At 45.8% G+C, this 14,390-nt stretch overlaps 8 protein-coding genes across 8 annotated transcripts; 6 read left to right on the top strand and 2 right to left on the bottom strand.

The window, feature by feature from the left end:
• Positions 1-1,319: 1,319 nt before the first annotated feature.
• Positions 1,320-2,245, top strand: I302_101689 (uncharacterized protein; the record flags this gene model as incomplete). The annotated part of the gene is made up of 3 exons (XM_019187068.1): positions 1,320-1,753; positions 1,817-1,909; positions 1,996-2,245. The coding sequence occupies 3 exons, from the start codon at positions 1,320-1,322 to the stop codon at positions 2,243-2,245; spliced, it is 777 nt and encodes a 258-aa protein (XP_019049946.1).
• A 404-nt stretch (positions 2,246-2,649) lies between these two features.
• Positions 2,650-5,029, top strand: I302_101688 (uncharacterized protein; the record flags this gene model as incomplete). Its single annotated transcript, XM_065869342.1, has 5 exons — positions 2,650-2,752; positions 2,838-3,315; positions 3,418-3,851; positions 3,921-4,068; positions 4,165-5,029. 5 exons carry the CDS (start codon positions 2,650-2,652, stop codon positions 5,027-5,029), a joined length of 2,028 nt encoding a protein of 675 aa, XP_065725414.1.
• A 445-nt stretch (positions 5,030-5,474) lies between these two features.
• I302_101687 (uncharacterized protein) lies at positions 5,475-6,911 on the bottom strand (the record flags this gene model as incomplete). The annotated part of the gene is made up of 10 exons (XM_019187066.1): positions 5,475-5,555; positions 5,624-5,670; positions 5,773-5,993; positions 6,075-6,107; positions 6,183-6,208; positions 6,271-6,338; positions 6,405-6,477; positions 6,620-6,690; positions 6,813-6,832; positions 6,892-6,911. The coding sequence occupies 10 exons, from the start codon at positions 6,909-6,911 to the stop codon at positions 5,475-5,477; spliced, it is 660 nt and encodes a 219-aa protein (XP_019049944.1).
• Positions 6,912-7,289: 378 nt separating this feature from the next.
• Positions 7,290-8,575, top strand: I302_101686 (uncharacterized protein; the record flags this gene model as incomplete). The annotated part of the gene is made up of 4 exons (XM_065869341.1): positions 7,290-7,448; positions 7,536-7,632; positions 7,708-7,737; positions 7,809-8,575. The coding sequence occupies 4 exons, from the start codon at positions 7,290-7,292 to the stop codon at positions 8,573-8,575; spliced, it is 1,053 nt and encodes a 350-aa protein (XP_065725413.1).
• A 180-nt stretch (positions 8,576-8,755) lies between these two features.
• I302_101685 (DNA repair protein rad18) lies at positions 8,756-10,275 on the bottom strand (the record flags this gene model as incomplete). Its single annotated transcript, XM_065869340.1, has 6 exons — positions 8,756-9,100; positions 9,165-9,237; positions 9,317-9,509; positions 9,584-9,840; positions 9,901-10,022; positions 10,108-10,275. 6 exons carry the CDS (start codon positions 10,273-10,275, stop codon positions 8,756-8,758), a joined length of 1,158 nt encoding a protein of 385 aa, XP_065725412.1.
• Positions 10,276-10,648: 373 nt separating this feature from the next.
• Positions 10,649-12,407, top strand: I302_101684 (uncharacterized protein; the record flags this gene model as incomplete). Its single annotated transcript, XM_065869339.1, has 6 exons — positions 10,649-10,800; positions 10,909-11,165; positions 11,250-11,399; positions 11,457-11,599; positions 11,682-12,300; positions 12,376-12,407. 6 exons carry the CDS (start codon positions 10,649-10,651, stop codon positions 12,405-12,407), a joined length of 1,353 nt encoding a protein of 450 aa, XP_065725411.1.
• A 421-nt stretch (positions 12,408-12,828) lies between these two features.
• I302_101683 (uncharacterized protein) lies at positions 12,829-13,299 on the top strand (the record flags this gene model as incomplete). Its single annotated transcript, XM_019187062.1, has 2 exons — positions 12,829-12,906; positions 12,979-13,299. 2 exons carry the CDS (start codon positions 12,829-12,831, stop codon positions 13,297-13,299), a joined length of 399 nt encoding a protein of 132 aa, XP_019049940.1.
• A 495-nt stretch (positions 13,300-13,794) lies between these two features.
• I302_101682 (uncharacterized protein) lies at positions 13,795-14,249 on the top strand (the record flags this gene model as incomplete). The annotated part of the gene is made up of 2 exons (XM_019187061.1): positions 13,795-13,869; positions 13,974-14,249. 2 exons carry the CDS (start codon positions 13,795-13,797, stop codon positions 14,247-14,249), a joined length of 351 nt encoding a protein of 116 aa, XP_019049939.1.
• Between the last annotated feature and the right edge of the window lie 141 nt (positions 14,250-14,390).

The following is a 14,390-nucleotide window of genomic DNA, read 5'->3' as shown; positions in this document are numbered from 1 at the left end:
AGGTGTGGGTTGTCGTTGAAGAGTATCGGTATAGTGAGTATCGAGAATGTCAAGGACATATGGATGAAGTGGTTGAGCAGGTCGTCGAGCTCGGTAAGGTTCGACCACAGCTGACCTACTTTGGGTCAGGAGTGTTGACGATATACTTACTCATGGTGGTTCACATACTTGTTCAATGTACTGATGAATGAAGATGTCAATAGGGATTGATGAAGAGAAGAGAAGAGATGAAGAAGATTGAATCGAAAGACGAAACGAATATAAGTTATAGTGATGTCAAGTTGAGTGGTAGTGATCAAAGGTACACTACACACTACACTACCACTGGTGGTCTGTGCGTTCCTTTCCTTTGGTTCACCATCGACCATCAATCATCAACCATCAATACACCGATCATCGACCATCAAATGACATGGATCACAAGGTACTGTACCCTTCCATGGAACCCAATGTAGATGGACCTATCCACACATGCCCCTCACTCATACATACCACTGCGAGGTGACAACGATATACAATATGGTGTCACATACCCAACATGCCACAACACATGTCCTCCCTCCACACTTGGGAACCCCGATAGACGTTCGTCCGAAGGGGACATGATGTGATGTACTCATCTTTCTGCGTCAGAAAGTCTGACTCATATCCCTTCACAGGACCAGAATCTGGATCCAGATCCGGAGTCGTTCACATGCCTAGATCAGGGACGGTACCGAATAAGCAACGTCGGGCGAAGGTGATCACAACCCATTCCTGTGTCTACCCCAGGGGGGCGTAGAAGGGACAAGTGCGACCGGTAACAGGTAACCTATCTGCCAAGAATACCTATATGATCCGGCAATTCCTAAAGCGATGACCAACAATTCTGTCACCTACTCTTGAAAAACCAAAAACCAGAAACCAAAAGATGAGACAGACAAGACTAGAGTCGTCACTCGGGTTTTTGACCAACCCCGGTACAAAACATAACTACAATACTCATGAACAGACTTTCACCTCGTGGTTTTCCCTTGTTTTTTCTGGTATCTTCATGAGAACATTACGAAATTGTAATGTTCATCCAACCTTGTTATGGTTTCTAGACTGCTGAGATGTACAGCATTGTCGTACTCACCTAGCTCACTCTATGCAGTACTATGAACTGACCAGGGTGGCAAGGAAATGGTATAAGAATGCACAGAATTTCATCTTACTCTGAATTCCATTTTCTCATTCACAATTATCATTTCTTCGTTCTTGGTATTTCTTCTTGTGAAGAGTCCTCTGAATAGTTGGATATTTTCATACTGTACAATCATACCTCTCCATATACAGATATGACCGAAGAAGACCAAATTCTCCTCTCCTCCCTCGGTGGGGACCAATATCAGCTTTTCCAAGAAACTGATATTGAGTCTTTCATTGAAGAAGTGACGAGCACTTCGTCTACCTCCTCTGATTCGCCTCCATCGCCTCTCTCACCTTCTCCTTTCATTCCCCCTCCATATTCCTCAATGATCTCTCCTCCCGGTTTCGACCAGAATTCTTCTGATCCGGTATTTTTCGCCCCCCTCGTCCCCGTTTCTCCCAAGTTGAGGGGTATCGACCCCCAACTTCTCGAGAGATTCTCCCTCCCCCCGCCTCTCCCCCCTCTCACCGTCCCCGATCCGCCCCAACCCGCCGTTGACTTCTCCCAATTCGTCGTAGACGAAACAGTAGAATCGGCGGAAGATTTGGAAGATGAGCAGTTCCAAAAGGTGGTCGCGTTCTGGTAAGTCATTCAAGTTCTATGCATGTAGTACTGATTCCCGCTGATAACTGTGATTTTCTACAGTAAGCAAGTTCAAGCTGAGCTGGAAAACGGCGGCACCAGTGAGACTCAAGTAGAGGGAACTTCCGACGGTCCCAAGGTTGGCACGAAAAGGAAGTAAGTAGATTTTCTAATGAATTGTGCATCTCATTACGAAGTGATTCTGCGATTTTCTAATGCTAATTACAAAATTTGATATTCAGGCGGACTCCCTCGAACTCCCAATTGCCGACCCCTCCTCCCACCCCGCCAAAGAAGAGGGGGAGACCCAGGAAGGTCCAACCACCCCCTGCCCCTCTCTACACTGACCATTTGGTCCCTTGCCCCAGGCATTCTGCATGGGCCGAACTTATGGCTCAGATCAGAGAACACGGCACCAAGGAACGACGAAAGGGTTGGTCCAACCCGGACAGAAAGCCCGTCCAACAAAGCTGGTCTCGACCTGAGTCTTAGGATCAAGGAGAGGCGTAAAGGACCAACCAAGGATGGCAGAATATGGTAGAAGATAAAGTTGGCTTATATATATTCTGCATAGTCGGTCATAATAACATAATGAGAGATAGGAAAGAAATGCATATGAAATGAAAGAGAGCTCAGAGATGTTTGCCAGCATATACTCCTTCAATCAAGTGCCACATCCACCACATAACATAATGATATCTTGAGATTCAGGGTTCGACCCCCATCCATGCATGTCTGTCCACGCGATTGACTTGTTTGTTTATTCAAATTGGATTTTCAATGCATACATGGTAGTATCGTTCAACTTGCTTCATTCCACTTTGCATTCCTACGATACATCACATCACCCCACACTGCATACCTATCAGCTACGCTAAGCTATACGAGCCAACTCGATGGCTCAAAGACAGGGAAGAAGATCTTTGGGTCTAGCACCTTTACCTGGTCTACCTACCAAGGCAGATAACGGATTGACAGATGCCCAACGCTTCGAGGATTGTAAGTTATGATACATCCCATCCGGTCTAATGCATCTGCATATGTGTGCTTGCTCATCACTAACAATGTCATGATGGGTATGTAGTCCGCCGAAGACACAGTAAACAAAACAAAGATATAATTATAGACAACGTCTCTCGCAAGACCATAATCAAAGGTTTACAAGATGATATCGCTGCTCTCCATACGGAATTACTAGAGGTCCGACAGGCGAATCTAATCCTCCAAGCGAAGATCAAAAGAGTCCAGAAAGATGCAAACAAAAATATCTTTGGTGGGAACGGAACGCAAGTGTACGAAGCGTTGAATCAACTCATACTGGCTTTTCCAGCTTTGAAGCAGCTTAGAGATAATTTGCGTATCGCCAGGGAAGACGAGGAGGAAGAAGACTGCGCGAAGAAGAAGAAGAACAGGGTGAATCTTGTGAATGGGTTGGTGGAGAATACTTATGCGACTAGACCTGCCGAGGTAGCTAGGCAGAATCATGGATTGTGGTCTTTAGTCGAAGCTAGTGAGAGCGATGGCGAACAGGATAATAGGAGGTTGAAAGTGAAAGTTAAAGCGTGAGTTGGCCCGTTACCGTTTAGTCTTTCTTCTCTTGCAACAGATGTATTCGATTGGATGTAGGAGCATGATAAGCTGATGTATGTATGTGTCTCACACAGCCGACACACAGGTGTAGGTTCCATAGCTACATCTCGCTCACCTCGCCGCTCAACACAAAGTCCCAAAGTCACCTATGTCGAGATTGCCTCTCCATCATCAAGCAGATCATCTGTCTCCCCCAGCCCCAAGAAACAATCCTCAGTGAAGAAACAGCGTAGAAGAAGGGAGAGCGGATTGATCAGCATCCCACCTAGATCCCCTTCCCCTCAGACGCAGACTCAAACCCAACTTCAGCAGACGATCACACCCAGTGAAGAAGTGGGAGAGCAGTCAGAATGGGAAGAAGGAAAAGCCCTTGAGATCTCTCCTTCAGATACCAACCTGAATGAAGATATACCTATGCCTCAGGATACTGTCCCTTCGATACCGATTGTGATGGTGCAGAGGGAAGTCGAGTTGATGGATACGATAAAGGAAGTAAGCAGTTCGGATAGTAAGTTGGCTGTTCATACGACTTCACGTCGTAAAAGTAGGCCGTAGATCTGACGATATGGTGTTCTAGGTGGTACAACTTCTTCATCGTCACGTCAGACCGATCCTATCGCTTATACTGTACCTGCCGAAGATCTGGGTACAGTAGGAGAAGAAGGGATAGGCAGAGGTAGAAGATCGAGGTCGAGCGTGAATTACAAAGAACCAAGTTTGAGCAAGTGAGTAGCTATCCTTGAGTGACATCGTGTTTATGAGCTATATCTTTACCCAAAAAGCCGCATGGGGAGATAGCTGATATATTTGTGCACAAATAGGAAAATGCGAAAACCAGATGGTATCTCCACCGACGAAGTCCTCCTAACGGCCAAACCAACTTCTCGTCGATCCCTTCTACCCAACACCAACCTACCCGCTCCTCCGTCATCTGCTTCTACATTGAGACCAAGTACACCACCCAAGAAACCCTCTTCTTCCGCTTCCTCTTCGGAATGGCCATTATCGCCTATACCATCCGAACAGCCACTTCTCAACAAACAACAGCCTACCTTGCCCAGACCCAATGGGATGAGAAGGAAGTCTACGTTGCCCAAAGCTGGAAATACAGCGAGGTCGATGGTCGAGGAGAATAACGACGAAGATGATGTGGATGAGTTGGTAGATCTGGATTTGGGGCATGAGGGGTACGAAGATGATCTGGGGGATGTCCAATCGAGGACCGAGAAGTTGATGCTGAACAGTCCTGCAAAACCAAAGGAGCCAAAAGTATCATCCACAAAGAATAAAGATGACAATACTACATCATCTATCTCGACAGATAACAACCTGCCGAAACGGGTCTCTTCATTGACCGGTAAATCATTCAAACCCTCCTCTACCTCCATCAAGAGCGCTTCAGGACTGGGTATAAGAAGACCTATCATGCCTTCTTCCGTCTCTTCGTCTGGTACGACCACGACTGCTGGACAACGGAACTTTACACCTACTGGACGGATCTTATCTGGTTCGAGTCGAAGGGTAGAATCGGATGTTCTGATGGAAGGTGATCAGGTCAATATACCTCCTATCGCCGCTACGAGTACCAGGAAAGTTTCCGGTGACAGAGATAGAGAGAGGAAAGTTGGGGGTGGGATAAGTACGAGTGGGACTGCTGCGAGAAGACGGATGAGTGCCGCTGTGTAGATTGGACACCCAATGTCACATCGTATCATAGTATTTAATGGATTATGCGACTATTTTTGGTATTTGGGATTTGATCTCTTCTTATTTTCCTTTCTCACATTTGCATATCGCTCAGTCGTGCGTTTTCATCGCTTTCTTGTATTTGTCATATATGGATCTCTCTGAATGAATCGGTCATATCGCTTCTATCATGATTGAGAATGATGTGCTCTGCGTCGGAAGGCTGCAAAATCAGGTCTAGCTAAGTAGATGCTGAAATAGTATGCAAAATACATCATCGTCATACTCGTAAAACATCGAAAAAGGATATATGAAAAGGAATGTATACACAGTATGAATAATAAATATAGCACAACACGATTGATCAAGCCCCAAGTCCCAACCACTTTCTAGCCGATCATGTCACCTCTCGACTCCCTACGTGAATCATCGTCATCGACATCAACTAACGTCGCCCAGTCTCGTCCAAGATGGTCTTGTTGAACTCTTCCAACGGGATCAGGTCTTTCTCCGAGAGAAGTTGGAACTACAAAATAAGCAGAATATCAGATACACGAGAGATAAACGCACGAGGAAGATCTGATTGGTACTTACCTCATCAACGAACAACAAGAAGTGTCTATAATTCGTATTCAAATGCGCTATCGTTCCAATAACATAGTCAGTGAAATGTCCAGACAAGTATATCATAGATAGTTGAAACCCTTCTCTGAAGGAGTTAGCTAAATAGACTTGCGACTCACCTTCGATTCCCAATGCGCACACCTGATCGAAATGACTATGATAGATATGGGCGTAGACTCTGAACAATCTCCTCAAGATGGTTTTGGCGGTGTTCATGAATGTCGGTGGGAACCTTTTACCGATCTGTTGAGGGAAATGTTTCTCGTCGTCTAGGATCGATTGAGTCCAGGTCATGAGTGCTTCGACGTATGCGGGAGCTGAGAGGTGGGTTGGCTTTTTGCTGTTCAACATGAATCATCAGCCTTATACCTTCCCAAGGGAAAGGAGACGAAGTCGAAGCTGATGGGAACAGTGAACTCACTAGTTCTCTCCATCTTCCCAGAAATATTCGTACCTAGATGTGGTATATCAGCTTTGGGAGTCTATCCTCTCCTTCTTCTCCCGCCAGCTGATGAGAGTCGATACTCACTTCGGACCCGCATTCATAATTGGACACTACACATTCATTCCTATCAGCTGCTGTCCTCTCCAAAAAGCCTAGGGGTCGTCCAGCTTACCTCGGTAGGAGTACAGAATTCAGATATAGTACCGTATAACATATTCACATGGTTGAAGAAATCCACAACTGAGCCAGAACGGATTGTCAGCTAGAATTTTCGACAAGGGTGAAATCAGAGCTGCACAGACTCACCGTGTACTGCTATCCATTCTTGCAGGTCTTCACCTTCTGGTAATTGCACTGCTGTTCGGAGGTTACCTGAGCCCTATTAGTGATATGACATCTTTCAAGTCAGCTTCTCCCCTTTCCAAGATACATTGTATAGCACGACGTATGAGGCGTAAACAATTGTCGTTTTTCCATCCAGAAGATAGGATGAGGAAGGGCGAAGAGAGATGACAATTCACCAATGTCTGCTGAGCATACTGCTTCAATTGCCACTGCTTGGTCCCCTCTGGTACTTTCTTGGGCTTGAAAGCTGTCCATGAAAGCTATCAGCTCTACCCTCTCATTCTCATCCATCCGTCGTAAGCAATAAGACGGATGAAATGGGTGTGATGCTATGGCGAGCTGACTATCGGAAGAAGTAGTTTTACTTACTTCGTGATTGATTACCTTTCCTGAACGATAGAAGGGTTGTCAGCTCAAATCTCATATGCTGTGGCAAGGGGAAGCTTACAGGTTGAAGAGGGTGGACATTGCTGCTACTTCTGGCTTGTTCAGATGAGAGAAGTTAAGAAGAAGAGAAGAAGGAAGAAGAAGAGACAAGATTGATCTGTTGTTGATGTTATTGATGGTGATGGTGGTTCAACCTCTCTCTGACTTCTGAAACTGAATTACATTACTACGCGACGCGACACACAACGCTCGAGCCTACAAAGTAAAGTAAATTACTAGATGAGGCAATAACGGAACAACGGAATCAAATTAATCAATCCTCAACCCCACCTCCACTTAAAACGTCCATGTCCACCAACGACACGTAGTGCAACAGAGTGAAATCAAGAAATCAACCCTCCTTGTCCTTCTCTCTCTCTTTCTTCCTTCTGGACATATGAATCATAAGTACTGATCAAGATGGGAACATCAACTTTTATAGCAATAGCTATCCTTCCCCTCTTACTCCTACTCGCACCATACTATATCGAACCATATCAACTATGGGATCCCGTAGCTCTGAACGATAAAGTGCAAGGTGAGAGACAAACGCAATGGTGTAATATGGGATGGTGGGAGGTGAGTGAGCATCAAATAGCTAGCGAGAATCAAATCACCCATGAGCTATTCTCTGCCACCACTGATGCCATACCTTTCGACGTACAGGAAACAAACTCTTTCCCTATAGCTGCTCAAGCCCTGGGAGAGAAGCTGTTGGATCTCGCTCGAGAGGGTGGGTACGAAGGTGGGGGAAATGTGTTGGGTAGGTCTGCTTCCCACTATGTTCCGCGAGAATGCATGTATGACCTGCTGATTGACCTTTGCTGAATGTACGTAGATATAGGACACGGGGCAGGAGAATCTTTATGTAAGGATTCTTCTGTATCAGCTAAATGAGTGTGCGCACGTTCCCACTAAAGCTGATCAACCCAACAATAGTATTACACCTCAGCTCATCATCTCCACCAAAACACTTATACGGCCTCACATCCCTCCGATCCGATATGATGTCCGCTCTGAGCCTTATCGATCGATACACCCCCGAAAAGGCAAAGTCGACCATAATCAAGCTGTACCCCCGATCAGCACAGTTCAGGCCTAGCAAGGACCTCGACCACCCTTTGAACAGTATGAAAGGATTTATGGGCGAACAGCCTCGTGATCTCGCCTATCTGGATGAAGATCAATTACTTGAAGAGAGTGATGGTCAAATCACACTAGGCCGGGATGATCCCCCACCATACGATCTGATTTATATACTGGATTCAATCTATCATTATCCTCCTTCGCTTGTACCCTTTTTGAACACTCTCAAACCGGTCTTGAGGCAGGATAAAGGTATAGTCGTTTACACGGATATTTTGCCGCCTTCGGTTGGATTGCCATGGTGGAAAGCTTGGTTCGTATCTTACTTCTTGTCTGTTCCTCTACCAAACTTGACTCAACGTCCCTCATCCTTGAAGGGATATATGGAACTACTGGAGAAAGAAGGGTGGAAAGACGTAGAAGTTAAAGATTGGAGTAAAAATGTTTGGCCTGGATTTGCGAAGAACTTGATTGGTAGAGGTGGGAAGTGGGAGAAGGTCGGTAGGACGATTGAGAGAGTCGAGAAGGAGGGTTGGAAGTTTGTGGCTGTTCGTGCTAGGAAGGGGGAATCGGGACACTTAGGCGATCAACGGGTGAATGTGAGTAATACGAGTATGTAATCTAATGATGGTACGATGCATATATAATGTACAAATAACACGTAATGATGGGATCGATGATTATGGAAACAATGTGATATGGATGAGATGGTTCTGACGATAGATACTATAACAACTTGATACTATTACTCTCACGCAAATATGGTCTTTCCTCTCGTATCTCCCTGCTCAGCGATGATACTACTCCACCTCAATGGCATTATCCCTCCCACGGCCCTTTCCTTCCTCCTGCTCTCTTCGTTTCCTATCCCTCTCTATGATCTCCTTCCTCAACCTCTCAAACTCGCCTTTCTTCTCCTTCGCATACTTCTGTAATCCATCTTTACTCCCTAATTGATTTACCATCTCATCCTTGCCCTTCTCCTTATCCCTCTTCTTCGAATTCTCCGAATCTGATAACTTCGCTCGAAGTGCAGAGAGGGAAGATCGATGGGATGTATCGAGATTAGAGTTGAATAGGATTATCCATTCTTGTACTCTGGCTATCAATGTCGGTTTATCTCCCGTGGTAGGCAGAGAATACTCCTAAGAATTTGGTGAGCGTCAGCTGGATTACCTGGACAAGCAATATAATTCGACAGCTACCTACCGATAAGATTGATCTCAGATCTGCAGGGGTGGCTAATGAGTAGTTGGGTTTGGTGATTCGTTTCATCTCGACCCTATTACGATATATCAGCTGAACTTCTTAATTCTCAGATTCATATTCAAGCTGAAATTGATGCAAGTATCCCGTCTCACTCTTTGTCTTTGCTTTTCCCGCCTAATCCTTGACCTGAAAAGACCTTCTTCCAATCTGCTTTCTGATTTCCTTTCCTTCCCCCGACTCCATTCCCATTAGTCTTCGTTTTAGGCGGCGGACAACCTTTTTCGATGTGTAAAGGTATCGACGAGATAGGTAAGGTAGCTTGACAGATCGGACATGGAGCTTCATCTGTTAACAGGTATATTCAGCTGTATTCTGCATTGAAAGGTATCGTTTACCTATCAAGTTGAGGAGATACATACCATTCTCCGTCAATTCCTGTACCTCATCGTCTTCCTCATCCTCCATTTCCCCATTCCCATTCAAGGAATTGTGATCACCATCATCAGATCTACGTGATTTAATTGGACTCTGTGATCTACTTCCACTTCCTTCTCTCGATGAATTGGGCTTTAATCGCTTCGTACCAGAGGAGGAAGAGGGTTTGGAATTTGATTCTTGTATGGATGCTCTTCGTTTCTTCGTTGGTGGTGGTTGGGCAAGTTCATATATGATTGGTCTGAGAACATCAGATCAGCTTTCGTATTGGGATGCAACAATCGGCGCTCAGATAGCTGACCTTGATTCTTCCCATGAATCGGTGATCTCCTCCAAAGCTCTATTCCTCCTTATCTGACCTTCTAATGCAGGTTCATTACATGATGGACATTTCTTCATGACGTCCAGAGATGATCTGATGCACTATATGATGAAGCACCATCCGTATCAGCTGCTATCAAACACGACCTCGATATGTACGATGAATGAGAAGAAGATGAAGACCTACCGAGGAACAGAAGGAATGACCGCATCCTATCGAGACGGGAGCTTGGAAAGGCTCTTTACAGATTTGACAGACTACCGAGCGATCCAGTCGACGTAAATGAGGGTGTGAAGGAGGGAAGGGAGGAGGTTCGTCCATTGAGGACAGGAGGGGGTGGTTTGACATGTCCATCTCGGTTGAGAAGTATGATGTATCAGATAGGAAGGAAAGAAGGAAGAGAGATGAGAGATGATCGGTTGATGATTGATTCCCGTAATGTTTTTTCTGTTAAACGCGTCTGAGCCAAACACACCTCATCCATCTCATCTCAATTCAGATTCACTCTACTTTCCCACGGTTCACAACAAGCATACGTCGGTAAATTGGAGGTGGAGGGTGTTTACTTTGCTACATGCGAGGGATAGAGGAATGAGGAATGAGGAATGAGGAGTAAATGTTCATGTTAGCTTTTCACTTTTCTCTTCTTCTGCCTCATCCTATCTGGCTTTACCAAGGCTAAACACATAATAAAGTAGGCAGGGAAGCACAAGGAGAAAGAGTAGACATGGGTGAGCTCACCTCTCATGCCTCGAGAGATACCGAGCTCACATTCATAATCTTTCCCGTAGCCGGTACTCTCTCCCTCTTTGCGGCTATATTCTTCTTCGTCCTCTACGTGGTGGTGTGGTCACTATGTCTTCTAGGTTGGAGGACAGCGTGAGTGTCTCCGCTCATAATCTCAGATGCCTTCAGTGCGACTATGTCATGGCTAAAGCATCCGAATTGAGAGCTCTCGCTGACTTCGATGTATTCCATCCATTGCAGTCGAATACGGTACGCTCATCCAACTCTACCTTCTCGAATATCCTCCCTCTCCCCCTCCTCGGCCCCTGGAGTCACTATCATCCGACCCTTATGTGGACTCGATCAGAACCTCTACAACACTTTGGAAAGCTGCATGAAGCTTGATTATCCCAAATTCGAAGTCATCTTCGCACTTCAGGATGAACATGATGAAGCTATACCTGTGGTGAGGATGGTGATGGAGAAATACCCAGATGTGAAAGCTAGGGTAATAATAGGTGAGTAAGCTAACTGATGCTTTCAATACATACAACCTCCGGATGAGGGGAAATCAGCTTATAGATGTCTTGTATACTCAACAGATAGCACCAAAATTGGTGTCAACCCAAAAGTCAACAACCTCCTGCGTCCCTTCCAGGAAGCGAGCTGCGATCTTCTCTGGGTGATAGACTCGACTATATCAGTCACACCAGGCACACTCGGTAGAGCGGTCGAAGCCTTCCTGTCCAATCGTACGCCCTATTCAGCACCAGACGACCCAGAATCCTCCCCGCTCATGTCTATCGCAGATGACACGAGGGATCCACCAGTAGCTGGAGAAGTGGGGCTGGTACATCAGGTACCTGTTGCACTCTGTTATCAGAAGACGTGGGGAAGTTTGATCGAACAGGCTTATCTGAATACTACCCATGCTAAGATGTATCTAGCAATTGTGAGTGATCTGTACCAGCTAACGCTTGCGTGGACTCCACCCAGTATAGCTGGCTTACCAACGCTCCTTGTCCTTGCTATAGAATGCCGTCGCGATCGATTCATGCGTGGTTGGTAAATCCAACTTGTATTCACGTCACTCGATATCCCAACTCACCACACCATCACCATCCTTACGCCAATTACCCAACCCGCCAACAGGTCTAGCGGGGTTCAGTCCCTTCCTAGCTGAAGATAACATGATAGCTCTTGGAATATGGCATCAACTCAACCTTAAACACGCTATGACTTCTGACGTTGCCTTGGATTTCCTCGGCGCGCTGAGCGTGAAGGACTATATAGATAGGAGAGTAAGGTGGTTGAGAGTGAGGAAGAAGATGACTCCGATCATTGCTACTCTGCTCGAACCATTCACGGAAAGTCTTTTAGCTGGATTATACGGTTCCTGGGCTATACAAAGGTTACTTGGTGCAAATATACCTGCTTTATTCATCGTCCATCTCTTTACTTGGTTGATGGTAGATTTGTCGACGAGAAGATCGTTGGAAACGAATATCCAGGCGTTAAAACCTCCTTCGTCGACTGGGATCTTCCTGATAGCGTGGTTCGCCAGGGAGTGTCTGGCATTACCTATCTGGTTGTTGGCTATGACTAGTGATGTGGTAATTTGGAGAGGGAGGAAGTACAAGATCGTTTCGTCCGGTAGGTCACTCCAGATCACACGATCGCAAAAGCCGTTGTAGTAGCTGATTGTTGTTATCTTTCGGGATATTTTAGGCGAGGCAATACGAATGGACGACGATCGATAGATAGTACATATTCAGTTTTGGGAAACATCGCATGCATATGGTATAGACAAGTCACGTCTCTTTTCGCCCTGCTTCGCTGCGATGATCTATCACGGATCCGAGCTGAACGTACCTTCCGCACTCGTTGCTTAAGATACATACAAGACTGGTGGAGTATACCGCTTCGCTCGACCACCTTCGTTCTCCTTCAACCTTAATCTTCTAAAATAACTGACGGATATGCGGCATCGAGAGTACGCACGTCAGTTGATGGTAGATGCCGTGCCGGGGGTGTTGCCACCCCAGACCCACAGATATATAAGAGTGTCTCTCGCATATCTATCTTTCGTAATTACATCCTCATCTTCTCGCCATAACACCACCTACACCTCACCTGAATATATTCGACCACGATTGAACAATGCAAACCCGCACAACCGCAATGTTACGTCTTCTCAGATCTTCACAAATCACCAAACCTCTTTTGTTCCGAGCTCCCATGCAAACCATTGCTAGAAGAGTAAGTCACCCTTCCGAAGTAGGATATATGACGATCCGCTCCACTCGTTGCTAATACAAAATAATTGTCCAGGCTCAACACACTTCCTCGACCAACAACTCGCACAACGCACGTGGAGAGATCGTATACTCGATGGCCCTCGCGATGCCTGTAGGTCTTCTAGGCTGGTTTGCATGGGACCAATGGGATTCCGATAAAAGGCGAGAGATTGAGAATGAGAAACGAGAGATCGAGAGGGGAAAAAGAGAGATTGAGCGTGAAAAAAGGGAAGAGATTAAGTGGCGAGAACATGTCTTGCAGGAACTTAGGTCCATCAATAACAAGAGTTCTGGATTCGCAACGAGTGAGAAGGTCTTAGGCGAAGGGAGTGGTGCGAGATACACCTTCAAGTAGGGATTGTCATCTTGTTTTGTACATGCGATGATGAGAAGGGAAATGCACCACTTAAAACGTTTCTCCGTTGAGTGCTGTTGCAAAATTTCGATGACTCTGCAGCAAATACGAAGGTGAAGAATTCTTGAATGATATCGTCGTTGTCGAGATTGTAGTGCGGTCCGCATCTCTCATTCTCGTTGTCATATTTATCACTTCTTTCAGTCCCAAGTCTGGTCGGAGTTTCACATTACAAGGTTGTGAGGCAAATTGACGAGAATCTTCTGATCTGACTCACGGCAACGAGACCACAGACACTGTCTTTGATTTAGGTTCGCTGGAAGCCGTTGTTCGAAGTAATCGTGCACTCGTTCCGGCTGTGCTTTCTTGGATCCCACCTGTCATTTCACACCTCCTCGTGTCCACTTTCTTTATTTTCTGTCCTTGATCATGTATCGACATACAAGGCATACCCACTTCCTAAGCTCATGGCTACAAGCAATACTACAAGCAACCATGTTCAGAGCCACCGGACAGATACCCCTCTTCAGATCTATGCTCTTGCAATCCCGCCAGATCATCCCCAAGGGAGTAAGTATTTCGTCTCACTTACTCTGGTGGCATCAAGACATTATCCTCGACGTCATATTCGGAACATGCTGATAGACTGAATCTGTCTGTTTATCATGCTGCAGCTCGCCCACACGTCCAGCTTCCCCCTCTGCTCCAGAACAGCCATAAGCAGCATTCAGCTCCCTACACTCACTATGGTCCTGGGGCTCACCGGGCTCGCCGTGTCGTCGTACAACTGCAATACGAGGTTGGAACAGATGTCGAAGGAGTTTGACGAGAGGATCACGGGGCTCGAGATAAAGATTGAAAGGAGTTTCGAAAGGATCGGGAAATCTTTGGACGAATTGCATGATCAGTTGAAAGATATGAAACGTCGTCTTGAAGATATCGATTTGTAAGATTGTATAGGCATGCAGACGTGATGCACAACTCATTAGAGATATAGGTGGGTATGAGTCGCGATTGTAAAGCGGACACTGGGGTTTAAATCGATATAATGATACATGCTACTGTCATTGGGAAAAGTACCAAACCCTTAC

Source organism: Kwoniella bestiolae, chromosome 1 (assembly GCF_000512585.2).
Source record: "Kwoniella bestiolae CBS 10118 chromosome 1, complete sequence".
NCBI classification, from domain to species: domain Eukaryota; kingdom Fungi; phylum Basidiomycota; class Tremellomycetes; order Tremellales; family Cryptococcaceae; genus Kwoniella; species Kwoniella bestiolae.
The sequence above is the reverse complement of the archived record's forward strand: the minus strand, read 5'-3'. Positions and strand labels throughout refer to the sequence as shown.